The 18,573-nt window shown below is 40.4% G+C and overlaps 1 protein-coding gene across 1 annotated transcript in view; it reads left to right on the top strand.

The window, feature by feature from the left end:
* GALNT12 (polypeptide N-acetylgalactosaminyltransferase 12) overlaps positions 1–17,717 on the top strand; it is a 50,266-nt gene extending 32,549 nt beyond the window's left edge. The window contains exons 5-10 of the mRNA XM_032219960.1: positions 254–371; positions 4,578–4,754; positions 7,227–7,358; positions 12,116–12,229; positions 14,577–14,732; positions 17,233–17,717. Coding sequence (XP_032075851.1) covers positions 254–371; positions 4,578–4,754; positions 7,227–7,358; positions 12,116–12,229; positions 14,577–14,732; positions 17,233–17,370 — 835 coding nt within the window. The 3' untranslated portion in view covers positions 17,371–17,717. The remainder of the gene's footprint in view (positions 1–253; positions 372–4,577; positions 4,755–7,226; positions 7,359–12,115; positions 12,230–14,576; positions 14,733–17,232) is intronic.
* The last annotated feature ends 856 nt before the right edge of the window (positions 17,718–18,573 follow it).

The following is an 18,573-nucleotide window of genomic DNA, read 5'->3' as shown; positions in this document are numbered from 1 at the left end:
GCAAAAGGATTTTACAATGTTTTTTGACCAAAGTTTGTCTTGTTTGACTTCCTTTCTGTTTTCTGAGTAAAACTCGACTATAGCATTTGTTATTTCATTCTGAGCTACAGAACAATTAAATTGTATTGCATAGATGTATTCTTCATAATATACTGCTAAAGATGATGTTTACACATGGATTCACATTCGATACTAACTTGGTAAGGAGATTTGTTTTGTCAATTAATTCTGCAGTTGTTTTTTCTTCTGTTAGATCTCCAACAATGGCTGGTGGACTCTTTGCCGTAAACAAGAATTATTTTAACTATCTTGGCTCTTACGACACAGGAATGGAAGTCTGGGGAGGGGAAAACCTTGAATTTTCATTTCGGGTAAGTAATGATTTTGTGAGTCTTGCCAGTATCTTCCTAGAACCCATCCCCCTTCACATTGTCTCACTTTGTTCTTTTCTTTGAAGGAAATATTTTCAAAGAAAATAATCTGTGATATAGTCAGTATGTTAATAAAACAATCAATTCAATTTGTCAATTTAATGGGTTTATATGCCGCCCAATCCTGGCGGGGGGGGACGACACTCAGGGCGGCTTACAAGAATGAATAAAATAAAATAACATACAGGGGAAGAACATAAAACAATACAAACATTTTAAAAACACAACATACATCTGGATTAATTGAGGGTTGACCTGGTTTGAGTCAGCAACCCCAGGCCTGCCGGAACAGCCAGGTTTTGGTGGCTTTTTGGAAGGCTGCAAGGGTGGGGAGGGTCCGGATCTCTGTTGGTAACTCGTTCCACAGAGCCGGAGCAGCAACAGAAAAGGCTCTCCCCCGAGTGGTCGCCAGCCGGCATTGTCCGGCAGATGGCACCCGGAGGAGGCCTAACCTGTGAGTTCTTATCGGACGTTGGAAGGTGTGTAGCAGGAGACGGTCTCTCAGATATCCAGGTCCAGTGCCATGTAGGGCTTTAAAGGTAATCACCAGCACTTTGTAGCGCGTCCGGAGACTAATCGGGAGCCAGTGCAGCTCGCGGAGGATGGGTGTAACACGGGTGTATCGAGGTACCCCTGATATCGCTCGCGCGGCTGCATTCTGGACCAGCTGCAGTCTCCGAACACTCTTCAAGGGCATCCCCATGTAGAGTGCATTGCAGTAGCCGAGCCTTGAGGTGACGAAACAGTCCCTTATTATGATGAATTTCAAGTTTGATTCAAGTATTTATTCTGCCTCTGTTACCTGGAATTAAGCAGCCATAACATCTTATTTTAGTAGTCCAAATATTTCATTGGTTATTTGCTGATCAGCCAAACTCTATGATAGATGCATATCATCCATCTTTAAAATTAATGGGATAGAAGTACTGTATAGCAGACTTCCTTTTACATAATGTAACATCCAGACACAAGAGTTTGTAATTCATCATAAGTGAAGCCTATGTAGGTAGTGTGAAAATTGATCACGCTTGACCTAGGTAAATAATGTAGGTTTATGGCAAAATATTTTCTAATTCCCAGACTTAAGGGTAGAGAACAGAAAAGATTCTCAGAATACCAGAGTTAGATGTTTTGAACTTGAGATTCTTTTCTGCTACAATTATGGGGAAAATACAAACACACACACACACACACACACACACACACACACATGCACACAGCATTGCCAATCTTCCAGGCTTCTTGAAAACTTAAATTATGCAGGAAAGTGTTTTAAAACTTTCATTTTCTACTTGCATCTACCTTAAGCCTCGATATCCACAAATTTAGTCCTCAAATATTGAGACAAATGCTTATCTGGATGTTTCCTTTTCCAGAATTTGCAACATGGAGTGCTTAAGAAATTGTATTTCATCTTGTTTCAAAGAAAAACTAATACGTGTTGTAATTCTTCAGTCTGTTGCAAGTTTAATTGAATGCTTTTTGATAATAACTAATTGAATGCATCCAATGCAAACATTAGCTAATAAATATTTAATGTTGTAAAATACCTCATCTCTTATCTCCTTTATCTGAAGTATCCTTCATGATAATCTATTGATGTATGTGTGCAATTCTGACCACAAAGTTAGTGTTTAGTTACTGTTCAAAATTACAATAGTACGAAAAGTACCGAGGTGGCGCAGTGGTTAAGGGTGCAGTACTGCAGGCCACTTCAGCTGACTGTTATCTGCAGTTCAGCGGTTCTAATCTCACTGGCTCAAGGTTGACTCAGCCTTCCATCCTTCCGGGGTGGGTGCAATGAGTATCCAAATTGTTGGGGGCGATATGTTGACTCTGTAAACCTCTTAGAGAGGGCTGAAAGCCCTATGAAGCGGTATATAAGTCTAACTGCTATTGCTATTGCTATAACTGCTAACATTACCACCAAGTTTTTAAGTTCCAAATGTCACAATTTCCCAATAGCTATGGAGTCTCCATTCAGGTGCTTCATAATTGGCATACATTTATGATATGCGCAGTGTCCCTTTGGTCACTTCACTGCCGTTTCTTGAAAAATCAATGGAGAAGCCAACGGTAAAATCACCAGTTATGGTCATGTGATTTCTTGCTTAACAACTCCAACAGAATTATAGCAATAGCAATAGCAATTAGACTTCTATACCGCTTCATAGGGCTTGTAGCCCTCTCTAAGCGGTTTACCGAGTCAGCATATCGCCCCCACAGTCTGGGTCCTCATTTCACCCACCTCGGAAGGATGGAAGGCTGAGTCAACCTTGAGCCGGTGAGATTAGAACCGCTGAACTGCAGATAACAGTCAGCTGAAGTGGCCTGCAGTACTGCACCCTAACCACTGCGCCACCTCAGCTCTTACTCTGGATCATACAGAATGACTTGTGACCTTCCCTGCCAGTTTCCCCATTGATTTTACTTGTAGGAAGCTGGCAGGGAAAACTGCAAACGGTGATCCCATATCATGGGACAGACACTGCAACCATTGTAAGCACAAGCTTACAATGGCCTGAATTGAAATTAAATGACTGTGGAGGCATAATAATGGGTAAAATTTCAAAGACTGGTCATAAATATGTTACTTCTTGTTCAGCACAATTGCAACTCTGAATGGTCATTGAATGAGCTGTTGGTTAGCAAGGATTATCTATATACATGTTGCGTTTAATACAATTAAAGCTAGCCTTGGAAGGAAAATACAGGAGACACAAGCAAAATCATTAATAGATAATGTTCACTTTAAGAACCACAAGTGGGACCAGCAACAGTCACTAAGCTATGTGGTTGTTAAGTGAAGAATCACATGACTGCAGTGAACATGAATTCATAGAGCCGACGTGGCGCAGTGGTTAGGGTGCAGTACTGCAGGCCACTTCAGCTGACTGTTATCTGCAGTTCAGCGGTTCTAATCTCACCGGCTCAAGGTGGACTCAGCCTTCCATCCTTCCGAGGTGGGTGAAATGAGGACCCAGACTGTGGGGGCGATATGCTGACTCTGTAAACCGCTTAGAGAGGGCTGAAAGCCCTATGAAGCGGTATGTAAGTCTAACTGCTATTGCTATTGCTATTCGCTGGCCTTCAGCCTCTCAATCCCTCCCCTGGCTCCCATCATGACATTATTCCACATCAGTGAGGCAGCCCCACCCCTCCTTGCTTGGTACTGTGTCACTTCTCCCTTAACAACAGCAACCTGGACTCCCAGGTTTGTCATTATTACACAATGCAGTAACATAATGTCATGTTTTTTAATTGCATTACTTAGTGATGGCAATCCTGGTCCCAATTGCTGTCTTAACCTAAGGACTACCGGTATTACATATCTCACTTAAAAGCTGACATGTACAAAACTCATGAGGAAAAAAGTTCCAGGTATAGGATATACCCGTGATGGCGAACCTATGGCATGCAAGGTGGCGAGGCGTTGCCCTGTCAGCTCCAGCGTGCATGTGCGCGCTGGTCAGCTGACTTTGACCTTCTTTAAAGGCCATTTTTTGCCCTCCGGAGGCTTCAAGGAAGCAAACCGGAAATTCAGGACTTCTGGTTTGCCTGTAGGGCCAGTTTTTTGCCCGGAAACCTCCGGGGGGCCTCCCAGGGGGAGGCGGGGGAGGCCGTTTTCACCCTCCCCAGGCTCCTAGAAAGCCTCTGGAGCCCGGGGAGGGCGAAAACCCGGTCCATCACACCCCAAAAGCGGGGGAGGGCGGGGTTTGCGCACAGATGAATGCGGAGAGTCACACGCATAGAATTATGAATGTGGGCACAACTGTGCACGACCCCCCTGCGCTCCCACCGCTTTTGGCACGCGATGGGAAAAAGGTTAGCCATCACTGGGATGTGAAAAACAATCAACATTGTTCATGATATATTCTGGACAGTGCATAGGTTAATCAATTTTCAAATAAAAAATTATTAGTCGAGAGTGTTAATGCATGATACCTTTGTCTGTATTCAAATGCACATGTATAAGATGTCTCCCAAATATTGCTTGAGTTGATGAACTAAAGTAGGAGCAGGATTAGTTTTCCAGACCATAGAGATACAGAATTTCCTTCCCCAGCTTCTACATGGGTGGAGGCATTCCACAACAGCGCACAGTAGGGCGTATATAACAGATCTGCTTTCTGATTTTGTTCTTAGATCTGGCAATGTGGAGGAAGTCTTGAAATCCATCCTTGTTCTCACGTAGGGCATGTTTTTCCAAAGCAAGCTCCATATTCACGTGCAAAAGCTTTAGCTAACTCTGTTCGGGCTGCCGAAGTATGGATGGATTCATACAAAGAACTTTACTACCACAGAAATCCACATGCACGCTTGGTAAGTTTACTGTAGACATAAGTATAGAAGATAAAATAAATGTATTGAAAAGCTGAGAGTCTTAAGTTTAGATTTTCAGAAAATAAAGGAACGAGCCTAAAAATATAACAAGAGAACAAAGAGAACAGTGCAAATGCTGAAAATTTGCCGTGACCCGTCAAAACCGCGGTCCACTGAAGCGCGCCCGATTAAAGCGCGTACATGACATCATCAGCGCGACAAATACGACCGCGGAGAAAAAAGGGCGCTTTAAAAAGCGCTTTTAAAGCAAGCCGATTCACATAAAGGTAAGGGTTAGGGTTAGGGTTAGGGTTAGGTTAAGGGTTAGGGTTAGGTTTAGGGTTACGTTAAGCGTTAGGGTTAGGTTTAGGGTTAGGTTAAGGGTTAGCGTTAGGTTTAGCGTTAGGTTAAGGGTTAGGTATACGGTTAGGTTTAGGGTTAGGTTAAGGGTTAGGCTTAGGGTTAGGTTTACGGTTAGGTTTGGGGGGGTTAGGGTAAGGTTTTCACGTTAATTTTAAGTTTACCGATCACAGCGTGCTGTTTTCATCGCGCTGTGATGACGTCACGTACGCGCTTTCGTCGAGCGTGCTTTAGTCTACCGCGGTTTTGTGGTGGAACCAAATTTGCAGGATAAGTGCAGAAAAATATAGGCAGAATAGTGTAGATGCTTATGTTTTGGAGGAACTCAAGCCAGCAATTTCTAGCCCTTATAGTTTTAAAAGTAAGTTTATATATGGAAGAAAATACAGCTCCTAAACATTTTGACGTTGGTGAGATAGGTAGAGTTTCCAAGGCTGATTTTGCAAAATTCAGATGAATTATAATAGGTCAAAATAAATGTTACAAAATAAAAGTATAAAACTTGTGTAGGTAACTTAATTTATAAAAATACATTTCTTAGCATTTCATATTAATTTGATTGGCCTTAATTCATTTTTCCCTTTACATTACATACTGAACATTGAAAAGTTATTAGTCTTTTCAACTGAGGTTGTAATAGTCCAGAGGAATACTTATATTATTAGTCTTTTCAACTGAGGTTGTAATAGTCCAGAGGAATACTTATATTATTAGTCTTTTCAACTGAGGTTGTAATAGTCCAGAGGAATACTTATATTATTAGTCTTTTCAACTGAGGTTGTAATAGTCCAGAGGAATACTTACATTATTAGTCTTTTCAACTGAGGTTGTAATAGTCCAGAGGAATACTTATATTAAAATATTGCCCATTTGAACTAGAATATTCCTCATGAATAACAAGGCTGTTTGTACATAGAAAATGTTTTGGGTGTTCTGCAGACCTCACACTAGGATGCTGTACTTTCATTCTTTTTGCACATTGGAAAAAATTCTGCCTGCCTTATGCGTTGCATCAACTTTAATGAATCAAATGCTTTAAAGCATCATCATTTTGAATGCTCACTTGGAAGCCTGAAAAATGATAGGCTTTTTTTAATGAAGGCCAAGGAGGCATAGAAACATAAATAATTGGATAGGAATATTATAATTCTAATAACTGAAATCCTGGGGGCCAAAACTTAATCCTGATGTATTTATTCAAATAACCGCTGACTAGGGTAATTTATTTAATATAGAGCTAGTGGGCTATCTTCACCTTAATAATTTATAAATGTGAGTAAGTGTGAGCTACTCAAAGCGAAATCCATTGTATTAAGATCTTATTTTTTAATAGCAATAGCAGTTAGATTTATATACCGCTTCATAGGGCTTTCAGCCCTCTCTAAGCGGTTTACAGAGTCAGCATATTGCCCCCAACAACAATCCGGGTCCTCATTTTACCTACCTCGGAAGGATGGAAGGCTGAGTCAACCCTGAGCCGGTGAGATTTGAACCGCCAAACTGCCGAACTAGCAGTCAGCTGAAGTGGCCTGCAGTACTGCACCGTAACCACTGCGCCACCTCGGCTCTAGATAGATAGATAGATAGATAGATAGATAGATAGATAGATAGATAGATAGATAGATAGATAGATAGATAGATAGATAGATAGATAGATAGATAGATAGATAGATAGATAGATAGATTAGATAGATAGATAGATAAGATAGATAGATAGATAGATAGATAGATAGATAGATAGATAGATAGATAGATAGATAGATAGATAGATAGATAGATAGATAGATAGATAGATAGATAGATAGATAGATAGCAATAGCAGTTAGACTTATATACCGCTTCATAGGGCTTTCAGCCCTCTCTAAGCGGTTTACAGAGTCAGCATATCGCCCCCAACAACAATCCGGGTCCTCATTTTACCTACCTCGGAAGGATGGAAGGCTGAGTCAACCCTGAGCCGGTGAGATTTGAACCGCCAACTGCCGAACTAGCAGTCAGCTGAAGTGGCCTGCAGTACTGCACTCTACCCACTGCGCCACCTCGGCTCTTGTCCTCTCTGGAATACTGTATATAGTCCTCTATTGACTCTATTACTCTGGGATTTCACTTTAGGAACCCTATGGAGATGTGACAGAAAGAAAACTTCTTCGAGAGAAGCTCAAGTGCAAGGATTTTAAATGGTACTTAGAGAATATTTATCCTGAACTTCATGTCCCAGAGGACAGACCTGGATTCTTTGGGATGGTAAGTGAAACCCTTCTTCATAAGGGAATTTTCAGGTTTTCACACTCTTTCAAGATAGATAGGTGTTCTGTCCCCCCTTCTCCGCTCGTTAACAGACAAGAGGCAGACAAACTTAAAAGGAACTCTCTTTATCAGTTCTCGGCTCAGACTGGCTGCGAGCCCAAAAATAAACATAAATAAAGTCTCTGACAAGATAACAGAATACCAAACAAAACTCTTACAAAGCAATGCACTTCTCCATGTGTCTCCTTGAATCAGGGTTACAAAAAGCAAATCACTTCTCCAAGTGTATCTCAAATAAACCACAACCAATGATCAATGAATGTTGAACGAACGAAGGAACGTTGACTCCTGCAACCAGGGCGTGGCACCATCCATCCTTTTATCACCAGAATATGCCACTAACGAGCCCCAGCTGCACTGGTAATCTTGCATCGCGAAAAGACTCACAGAAGACGTCTGCTGAGTCACAACAGATAGGTAGAATTACTTGAACAAATTTGCTGTTTGAGAATTGCAAATAGTATTACTGAGTAGATGGGTTTTGCATAGTCACTCAAGCTGGTGCAATAGAAAAAGTACAAGTAGTCATCAACTTACAACCGCAGTTGAGCACAAAATTTCGGTTGCTAAGCAAGGCAGTTGTTAAGTGAATTTTGTCCCACTTTTCATGCTATGGTTGTTAAGTGAAACAACTATAGTTGTTACGTTGATAACACAGGTGAGAATCAAGTTTCCTCATTGACTTTGTTCATCAGAAGGTTGCAAAAGCTGATCACAGGACCCCGGGATACTGCTATTGTCATAAATACCTGCCAGTTGTCCAAATTTTGATCACATGACCATGGGGATGCTGCAGTGGTCGTAAATGTGGAAAATGGTTCCAAGTCACTTTTTTCAGTGCCGTTATAACTTTGGACACTAAACAAATGGTGTTAAGTCAAGGACTACCTGTATGTGGAAAATTTGTTGCTATATATTCTGTACTGATTTTCTGGGAAAGTTTTTACCATGAGTGGTTAACAAAAAAATTATGTTTTGTTTCTTTTTCTTTGCCATTATGATGGTAGAAATAAATGAACATAAATATAAATAAATTAAGAAATCCTGACACCGGCAAAGATGGTGTGAGGGAGTCAAAAAGTACTCAGGTACAATTACACTTCTGCATTAACCTGTTAGGAAGCCTTAGGTAAATCAGCATCTCTTAGTAGGGATCTCCGTTGGGATAATAATTGTAATTGTTGCTTTAGAGTGGCTTTAAGGTATATAAATCAGAGGTGGGGTCCTACCAGTTCGCACCAGTTCGGTGGAACCGGTTCGTCAAATATACTGAACCGGTTAGAAGAGGTTCCACCAGTGGATCCAGACAGCAGGCCACGCCTACAGAAGAGGTTCCAAAAATTTTTGAAACCCAACACACACACACACACATACACACACACACACACACACACAGACTGACACAGAGAGAGAAAGAGAAAGAAAGGAAGAAAGAAATAAAGAAAAAAAGAAAGAAAAAGTGAGAGAGAGATAAAAGAAAAAAAGGAAAAAGGGACAGAGAGACAAAAGGAAGGAAAGAGAGAGAGAGAGAGAGAGAAAGAAAGAAAGAAAGAAAGAAAGAAAGAAAGAAAGAAAACACATGGCTGGCAAGCCACTCCCACCAGGTCACATGGCTGGCAAGCCACTCCCACAAAGGAGGCCACACCCACACAGTAGGTTCGAGAATTTTTTGAAACCCACCACTGATATATCCATGACTAAATTATGATGGTGATGATAAAAAATAGAGCAATGGCCCCCACACTTTTTAGCTCATGAACCCCTTCATGAATTTTCAGATTGTTCATTGACCCCTAAACATTGATTGTATGAAAATAATTTAATAAATGGTATTTTAAGTAATATTACTCTCAACAATTAAATAAATAACAATACCAGCTCTTTGGATAGTCTTACCAACTCTTCAGGGTCAATAGTGGCCACTTTAGCGAACCCTGATATTAAGCATGCTTTCTGGGTTCTTGCCAAGAAGTTCCACTCAGGGTCATGTGACTAAGAAGAGGGGCGTCAGAATAGAGTAATTGACGGCTTTCTGAACTGTTGTCCACCTGGAACAATTCAGAGGATTTCCCCCTTTATTTGGCCCTGCACTGTTTGTTTTCAGATAGCTGTCTTGTTGAAAAGGAGGACACACAAACAACAGAGTCCAAACTCCCCTCATATAATCTTTCATCTAACTTTCTGTTGGACTGGAAAGAATAAAAATGGGTTTTGATTCCCAGATTAGTGGAACATCCTATTTTCAGCAGCAAATAACCAGATGCTAGCAACAGGTACACCAAGAAGCCTCTTTGTGCTTCCTGGGGCATGGTGACTTTGGGCCATGTTGTTGGGACTTACTGGCGCCCCGGCAGTTTTGTGCCACACTGTTGGGGTGGGCTGAGGTGGCGACACTCCCAGAGGTATCTGAGGCTTCTTGCTTTGGGTCAGATGCTTGTTGCAGCTCCAGAACCACAGTGTGGCAAGAAGCCACAGTGTATTCTTTCCCCGGTCTCTCCATGTTTGCACATATGCATGCATCCATACCGCTTTCCTGCTTCTCTGAACTCATGCCACACTGCAGTAACCCCCAATTCATGTGGCCTGCACTGGGCCTCCCCTGGCCTCCCCCACTGCACTGCAATACCTCTGTGTGGTGCAGTGGTGGGATTCAAATAATTTACCAATCGGTTCTCTGCCCTAATGACCAACTGGGTAGGTGGGGCTCGGTGGTCATGTGACTGGGTGGGCGTGGCCAACTCAAGGTCACTCAGGTCGATGGGCGCTTCGCCTTAGCTGTGACAATGTAATAAGAGTTAACCGGAGAAGCAGTTTCTGTAAGCAGGGCAATAAAGATTAGGCTAGAAACAACACCAGAATGTTTCCTTCCTGCCTTCCTTACAGGATTAGCCCTGTAAAGTGGGAAAAAACCCAAAAGAAGATTTTGGAACCTCTTCTGTAGGTGTGGCCTGCTTTCTGGGTCCACTGGTGGAACCTCTTCTAACCGGTTCGGTAGATTTGACGAACCGGTTCTACCGAATAGGCACGAACTGGTAGGAACCCACCTCTGATGTGGTTGCACTTTACAACTGCAGTTGCTTAGTGATGGAAATTTATGTCACAATTATGGTCATAGATCAAGGGTGACTTGTATTTGTATTATAATTAGTAAATATAGTCTACATTTGTATACTATACAAATGTATACTATATACTGTATTATATAATTTGATTCTCCAATAATTTTACATGTTTATTACTGTCTATTAGTTTTATGTTTTAAATGTTATTGCATGGAATAGTTTTAGTGTTAGCACTGCAATATTCGAGCTGTAAAGTTGCTGGGATGATTGCAAGTTTTATATCCTTGCAGTTTTATGTTGTTTTATGCTTGTCAGGGGTGGGTTTCAACCAGTTCGCAGCGGTCCCCGCGAACCGGTTAGTCGGCGAACACGGAAGTAAGTAACGTCCGGGAACGGCGAAGGGCCCACCCGCCCGCCCGCGCTCCTTACCCGGTTTTGACGAGTTCTGCGCTTCCACGCATGCGCAGGACGCATTCAGCGCCTGCACGATCCTCCAGGAGCAGCTGGAGCATCGCACAGACGCAAGTACGCATGCGTGTACTGCGCACGTGCACGAGGAACTTGTTGGAATGGGGCGAGAAACCCACCCCTGATGCTTGTGTATAACCAAAATAAAAACTCTGGCTGTTGCTGGCCATAGGTTTATTCCTGATACTGATAATTCTCTCCTGTAAAAGAAAAGGTGTTTTCTTGGGAAATACTTTCATGTCTATGCCTAAATAATTCATGCATAGGGAAAGAAAAACTGGAGCATCGGTGAGTGAATAGTAATTTATTTATGTCTATGGAGATTCTCAATCATCCATGTCATGTCTCAAACAACCGACCTTCAAGGGCTAATGACCAGATAACTGCAAAGAATATAAATCCTTCATTCTCCACCATTCAATCAGAATGGAAGAAGTTTCTTTGACGAGAAGTGAAATGTTTTCAAGGAAAAAACAAGGTCCAGTTGCCTTTTGAAAAGCATTTTTGAGACAATACTTCACTCACGACACTTCAGTTTTGCCCTAAGTTAAATTTGTCCAGCTGATCAAATTTGGTTGCGTGCAATGTAACTGGGTTTGCTTGTTGATGTATGCCAAGGAGGTCACCCATCCATGTTTTCAAGGCTGTCTTTTCATTTTGCTGAAAGGCTCAAACATTATATTATTGTTCCTTTTCCATACAAGTTTTATCAGTTCTTGGCAGATCCTTGTGTTGTGAAATTCTGTGCTGATGATCATACTGTAAATTTCCTTGAAGGGAAAATTTTCTTGCTTTTATGTAACTCTTGGGACTGACATTTTGAGTTCACCATAAATAAAAGATCAGCTCGTGCTGCAGTGGTTTTTAGTGGGAAATTCTGTGTTTACAGCATAATACTAGCAAAGAGACATTAATATATTCTCAATAAGCATTAAGTGAATGATGATGATTATGACGATGATAATAAACAAATGTACAATAATTATTTACAGCATTTCAGCATGCAGTTATAATGGGAACCTTACACGCATCCACTCCTCTGTCTCCCCCTCTCTCTCTACATCTGTCCGTCTCTCTTTCTCTCTCATACACAACACACACACACAAACACACACACGTTTGGATTAAAATGATGTATTCTAATGGCCTTTTGTTGCCTCTTAGCTGAAGAATAGAGGGATGCTCAATTATTGCTTTGATTACAATCCTCCCAGTGAGCATGAAATAACGGGACACAAAGTCATATTATATCCATGTCATGGGATGGGACAAAATCAGGTAAGATATTACTTTCTATTCAACTGTCAGATAATAGTTTTCTCCTTCTAAATGCATGGTCCTGTTATTTAACTGCACCAAAACGTTTCAGTTTTCAGCATTACCACCCATATTAAACTTAATCTTAGTTTGTAATCCTTTGCAGAATTAAACAGAAGTTCAAGGAATATGGGTGTGCACATATATTGGAAAGTTGGACTGAGGTTCTTCTTAGTGGATTCGATCAGCTCCTTATAAATTCTGCCCCTAAGATCCACTTGAGAAGGCTGACAATTTCATAGCATTTCACAGAACAATAGTGGTGATAGTTAGAGTACAAATACAGGTCAATTATTTCTGAAAGAAATACAATTTTAAGAGGATTTTTCACTTAGTAAAACAAATATTTTTTAAAAAATACTTGAAGATAAAGATATGAGTATGGGTTTTGCCATCTGGGAGTTTCTAATAGCCTTTAGTGGAGCTGCCTCAAACATAAGAGGTTGTGAGGTCTTGTTTATGAAATCGGGCTCTAAAAAGCCCATTTAAGAGCTGTTGTATAGTGGTATAGTGGCTTCTCTCCCTAAACTTGATTCTATAGTAATGGAGTTGCTTTGACTGATAGGCAACTCTTTTGTCCTCAGAGAGAGGCAATCCCACAAATGGGACAAAACCTTGAGCCATACAAGGTTTTAAATAATAATGGAGTTCCCTTGACTGATAGTTTTGGGAGAATTCAACCTGCCTTCATTGGGCTAGGAGTGGAAATTTGTGGGAACCATGGATCTGACCCAGTGCTGGCAAAGAAAACCTAACCAGATGGAGTTGCATTGGGAGTTTGGGATCATCTTTAACTCTTTATAGGGTGCATTCTCCCAGTGTTAGTGTGTAACTTTGGGGTTTCCCCCAGACTAGCACCTTCTCAAAGAAGATGGCTGTGGCTAAGGAGAGCCTTTGTATAAAATCATCTTGTGTGCCTTGTTTGGATTACTGCAGAGCCGAGGTGGCGCAGTGGTTAGGGTGCAGTACTGCAGGCCGCTGCAGCTGACTGTGATCTGCAGTTCAGCGGTTCTGATCTCACCGGCTCAAGGTCGACTCAGCCTTCCATCCTTCCGAGGTGGGTGAAATGAGGACCCAGACTGTGGGGGCAAGTTGCTGACTCAATTTGCTAAAAAATCTGTAAACCGCTTAGAGAGGGTTGAAAGCCCTATGAAGCGGTATATAAGTCTAATAAACAAACAAACAAACAAATAAATAAATGCACTGTTCATGATGCTGCCCTTGAAGATCACTTGGAAATTTCAACTGATCCAGAATGCAGCAACACATATATTCTGGGTGCCCCACGAATCATCCATGTTACACCACTACTCCCCCTACTGGATTGACTCCTACTTTCTTCACAGGTTTCTTTGCAAGGAGCTGGTTATCACATTGTATGGCTCAAGGCCAGGTGATTTGTGGGATTGCCTCTCTCTGGGGACATTTACCTGCCCCACTACATTGGATAAAGTAGGCTTGCTCCAGTCCTTTCTGTTTCGTGTTGTCATCTGGTGGGACCCAGGAAACAAGCCCTGTCAGCGTTCCAAATATCATGCAGAATTAAATCAGAGACCAAGGCAAAACTATCCTTAAAAGTTCCAATTTAATAAGACGGACATGTTGGCATCATGCTATGGAATCCCAATACTGGAAATGGCATCAGAATTCCACCCAGTTAAAAGTTCACGATCTTGTCCCCACACCCACAATCCATCACATGGTCCAATCTTCTTCTTCCACGCTGGCATCCACACCCAGCTTCTTCCGGTCAGGTGTCCTGGTGCGGAGACAAAGGATGACGTTGGCTTCTAGTAAAGAATGAAAACAATACATTCCACAATCTCACTCCTGTCTATTCCCCCCTCCCATCAACTATACTAAAGAAACAGCATAATGAAATAAGAGAAAGTGTGGCAGGCCAAAATTCTAAAAGGAATATCATTGCAGGCCTCACAAGCCCTTTCTCTACCAAAAGGCCATTAAGACCTGTTCTTCCCTCAAGATAACAGGTGAACCCAGCATTTTTGATAATTTGGGAGAGAGTAGTGTTGTGATTCTTTGTTGAAGTTTTCATCTCATGTTTTCAATATTTGTAATATTGAAATTGTTAGCCGTCAAGGATTGTTTTATAAAATATAGATGACCGTATAACATTTCCAAGTAAGTAGATAAATTGTAATTATTATCTGATGAATTCCAGATTTGGTCTAGAGTTAGCTTTTTATGTTTTTACTATCCTTCTGTTCACAATGCTTTTTGATCATAGAAAATGCATAGTTGAAATTTAACAGAGATTTACTTAACCTTTTTATTTTGGGAATAACAGTTTTTTGAGTACACCTCCAACAATGAAATACGTTATAATACCCGTCAACCAGAGGTCTGTGCAGCCGTTGATCCGGGAACTGATTTTTTGAAAATGTACTTATGTGAAGATAGTATCCAAAAAATTCCTGAAAATCAGAAATTTATTCTTAGAGAGGTAAGAATAGTCAAATTTGTTAACAAATATTAAGCTGCAGTAGGGATGGGCTATTAAACATTGTACTGAATGATACTTTTTGTTTACACAATGCCATCTGGCTACTACCCGGGGGAGGGCCTTCTCTGTGGCGGCTCCGGCCCTTTGGAACGAACTCCCCGCCGAGATTCGGACCCTCACCTCTCTCCAGGCCTTCCGAAAAGCCGTTAAAACCTGGCTGTGTCGGCAGGCCTGGGGTTGATGAGTTCCCTTCCCCTCTCGATTGTGTGTCTGTTGGTTATTTTAAATGCTTGTATTTGTAGTTCTTGTGTTTCCCTTCCCCTCTTGGGTTTGTGAGCCGCCCTGAGTCCCGCTGGGAATAGGCGGCATATAAATAAAACGAAACCTAAAACCTAAACCTAAACTTTTTGTTTACACTAAAATAGTACTCCTACCATTATATTATATATTATATTATGCTATGCCATGCTATACTAATTGTATTATTATTTTATACATTTATAATGTGATTATTCACTTTTATTGTTCTATATATGAGGCTTTTATATTCCTGTAAGCCACCTTGAGGCGCCATGTGCAAACAGGCAGCAATATAAATTGCCTAAAATAAATAAAAATAAATTTTAGGCGGGTGCTTCAGAGCTGTATATTCTTTCATCCCCTTTTCCTACATTTCCTATAACCATTCATATTTCCACTTCAAAAAACAGAACAGACATATCTGTTTTAAAAAATTCTGGTTTCTTTTTCTTTATTAAACTCTCTAAAATAATGACAGCAATAGCAATTAGAAATAACGAGATCATTACCAGACTATATAGATTGAATTGCTGAGGTAGCAATTTTAGCATTATATGTAACAATGACTTTTTTTTTAAAGGAAATTGGAAAAGAGGAAGATAAATATATAAGCAACTGCTTTAAATAAAAGTTTAAATGTTCAATTGCTTGAAAATTTGCTTTCTTGTCTGTGTCCAAATATTCTACTTCAGATATTGACAATCTTCCAGTTTTCCATGGTATAATTCTTACTTTAATTACTCTTAGCAACTCTTGATGTCTTGATAAATTCCATATTCTTGGGAAGTAGCCAAGAAAGGCATGTGCAGCTTTGACAACCTGCAGTCACTATGAGCTTAGATTGACAGTTTTATACATTTCGAGCAAAAATATTGCCAAATGTACCACTTAACCAAATGAATGAATGTTCATACCTCTGAATTGCATCTCCAAATCTAAGGTTATTGTAGCCTACTCCTAAACACTGTCTGAGATGGATAATAAAACAAGGAAAAGTGTTAATGGCTGTTTCTCTTTGGAGAAATTGCATTTCATGATCAAAGAATGCTAGTTCTTCATAAGTAGATCAGTATTGATTGATTGATTAAATGTATGTGCTGCCCATCTTGTTCAGTGTTGACTCATTATAATATTGCATGGGAGCTGGAACCAAAGGCATCTGCCAAGGGTTGAGGACAAATAACAATAGTATTGTGCTATTGTGGCAGAGGTTCTCTTTTTTGTACATGTGTTCTGAACATGTGTTCTGACATTACGAAAAGAGCAGAATGAAAAGAGCAGAACTTACAGCACGACTCTACTTTCATCATTTTGATGAAAGCATTAGATCCTGGCGACCCCTCTGGTTGAACCTTTGGAAGATACACCTATACTCTGAAAATGCACCTATAAAAGTGACACAACAGGATACACAGAGTAGATTTCCTGCAGAGCAGCATATACGGTCTTCCTTGGCCAAAATTAATTCTAGCTGATGCTGATCTATATGATTCGCTCCTTTGCATAATGGTGTTATTGTTATATCTATCTATCTATCTATCTATCTATCTATCTATCTATCTATCTATCAATCATCTATCTCTATCATCTATCATCTATCTATCTATCTATCTATCTATCTATCTATCTATCCAAATCACTATTAGCTACTTACAACTCTTTATAAAATCAAATGAACATGATGTTAATTTAATAATAAATCAAAGTACGTGAGCATGAACCCACAACAGGTTTTGTTAATGTGAACAATTAATTATCTAGCAGGAATTCTGTTCTTTATTGCTTGTTTTTTCGTGAAGTTAATAGGTTCACCGACAAAAGGGCGCCGGACAAAAGCGCGCCCGACTAAACCGCAATGACAAAACTGCGAGTTCTAAATCGCGCCGACGAATGAGCGCTGAAGCGTGCCAACAACAGCGCGCCGACAGAAGCGCACTCTAAACCTAACGCTAAAACTAACCCTGAACCTAACCGTTACCTTAACTTAAATCGCGCTTCTGTTGGCGCGCTGTTGTCGGCGCGCTGTTGTGGGTGCATTGATGACGTCATGGTTTTGGTGACGCGGTTTCGTCAGCGCGCTTTAGTCGAGAGCGCATTTGTCGGGTCACAAAGTTAATAATGTTTTAAATGGGAATTTTAACTCTTACTATGGTTACTTTGTCTTTATCAGATATTATAAAAACTATTTATTGTTTTGTAGGATGGAGTTTTAATACATAAGCAGACCCAGAAGTGCCTACAAGCGGAATCTAATGTAGAAAATGGATACCCAGCACCTTTGTTACGACCATGTTCCAATTCAGAATACCAGAAATGGTTTTTTATAGCGAGAAATTGATACAGAAAGCTGATTTTATGGTTGATCAAAATGATCTATGGATCTGAAGCAAGGAAATGGTTAATCCTTTGTACATGGAGAACTATATTATTTTCAACGTTGTTCTGGAACACCACCAGGTGTTGACATTTATATGTAGTTATTCTGGACTTTTCTACATCGGAAATCTACTTTTGGCAGCTATATGATTTTCCAAATTTTTTAATATATTTTAGAAATAACCTAGAGACTTGATAATGAAATGCGGGTGGGGGCACTTAAATTTGATAATTTAAATATTTATTTTTTTTCCTAATGTGTTCAACTTTAATGTGACTAATACATTAAAAGAAAAAGGAAAAGGACAATTTTGGCTGTGAATTTATTATAATATAAACAATCATAATTTTTTTTCATATATCTGAAAATAGTACACTGGAACTGCCTACAGAGGACTCGCTACCAGTATTTATTCTAAACACACAGTAGATCATTATAGTAGAATTACATGTGAACTCAAGCTATTATGATATAATAGGGCACAATATGTAATTACTTGGTTCTAAATATTTCAAATTAAAACAATAAATGAATTGGAAGGGTTCACCGACTAAACCGCGCCCGACTAAACCGCGTCGCTGACATCATCAACAGGGCGACAACAGCGCGGAGACAGAAGCACGCTGTAAACCCTAAACCTAAAATTAACCCCTAAACCTAAACCTAACCCCCCTAAACCTAATCCTAAACCTAACCCTAAACCTAATCCTTAACCTAACCCTAAACCTAACCCTAAACCTAACCTTTAACCTAACCCTAAACCTAATCCTAACCCTTAACCTAACCCTAAACCTAACCCTAAACCTAACCCTAAACCTAACCCTTACCTTAAGTTGAATCGGCTTGCTTTCAAAGCGCTATTTAAAGCGCCCTTCTTTCTCCGCGCTGGCTGTTGTCTCCCTGTTGATGACGTCAGCGACGTGGTTTAATCGGGCGCGGTTTAGTCGAGCGCGGTTTTGACGGGTCACGAATTGGAAGCAAGGATGACTGAACCTTGCTTTCTGTCATTCTGTCTGCGGTTCAGCTCAGTTTCAAAGACATTCTGTCTTAAAATCAATATATATCCAATTTTCATATCGGTCTGCCAGTTAAAAACATCCATATAAATTAAATGTGTATACCATTTTCCTTTGCATTTTAATATAATAGCCTTGATGTATGAAT

This window comes from Thamnophis elegans, chromosome 6 (assembly GCF_009769535.1).
Source record: "Thamnophis elegans isolate rThaEle1 chromosome 6, rThaEle1.pri, whole genome shotgun sequence".
Lineage (NCBI taxonomy): Eukaryota > Metazoa > Chordata > Lepidosauria > Squamata > Colubridae > Thamnophis > Thamnophis elegans.
Note: the sequence above shows the minus strand (reverse complement) of the source record. Positions and strands in the feature narration are given on the sequence as shown.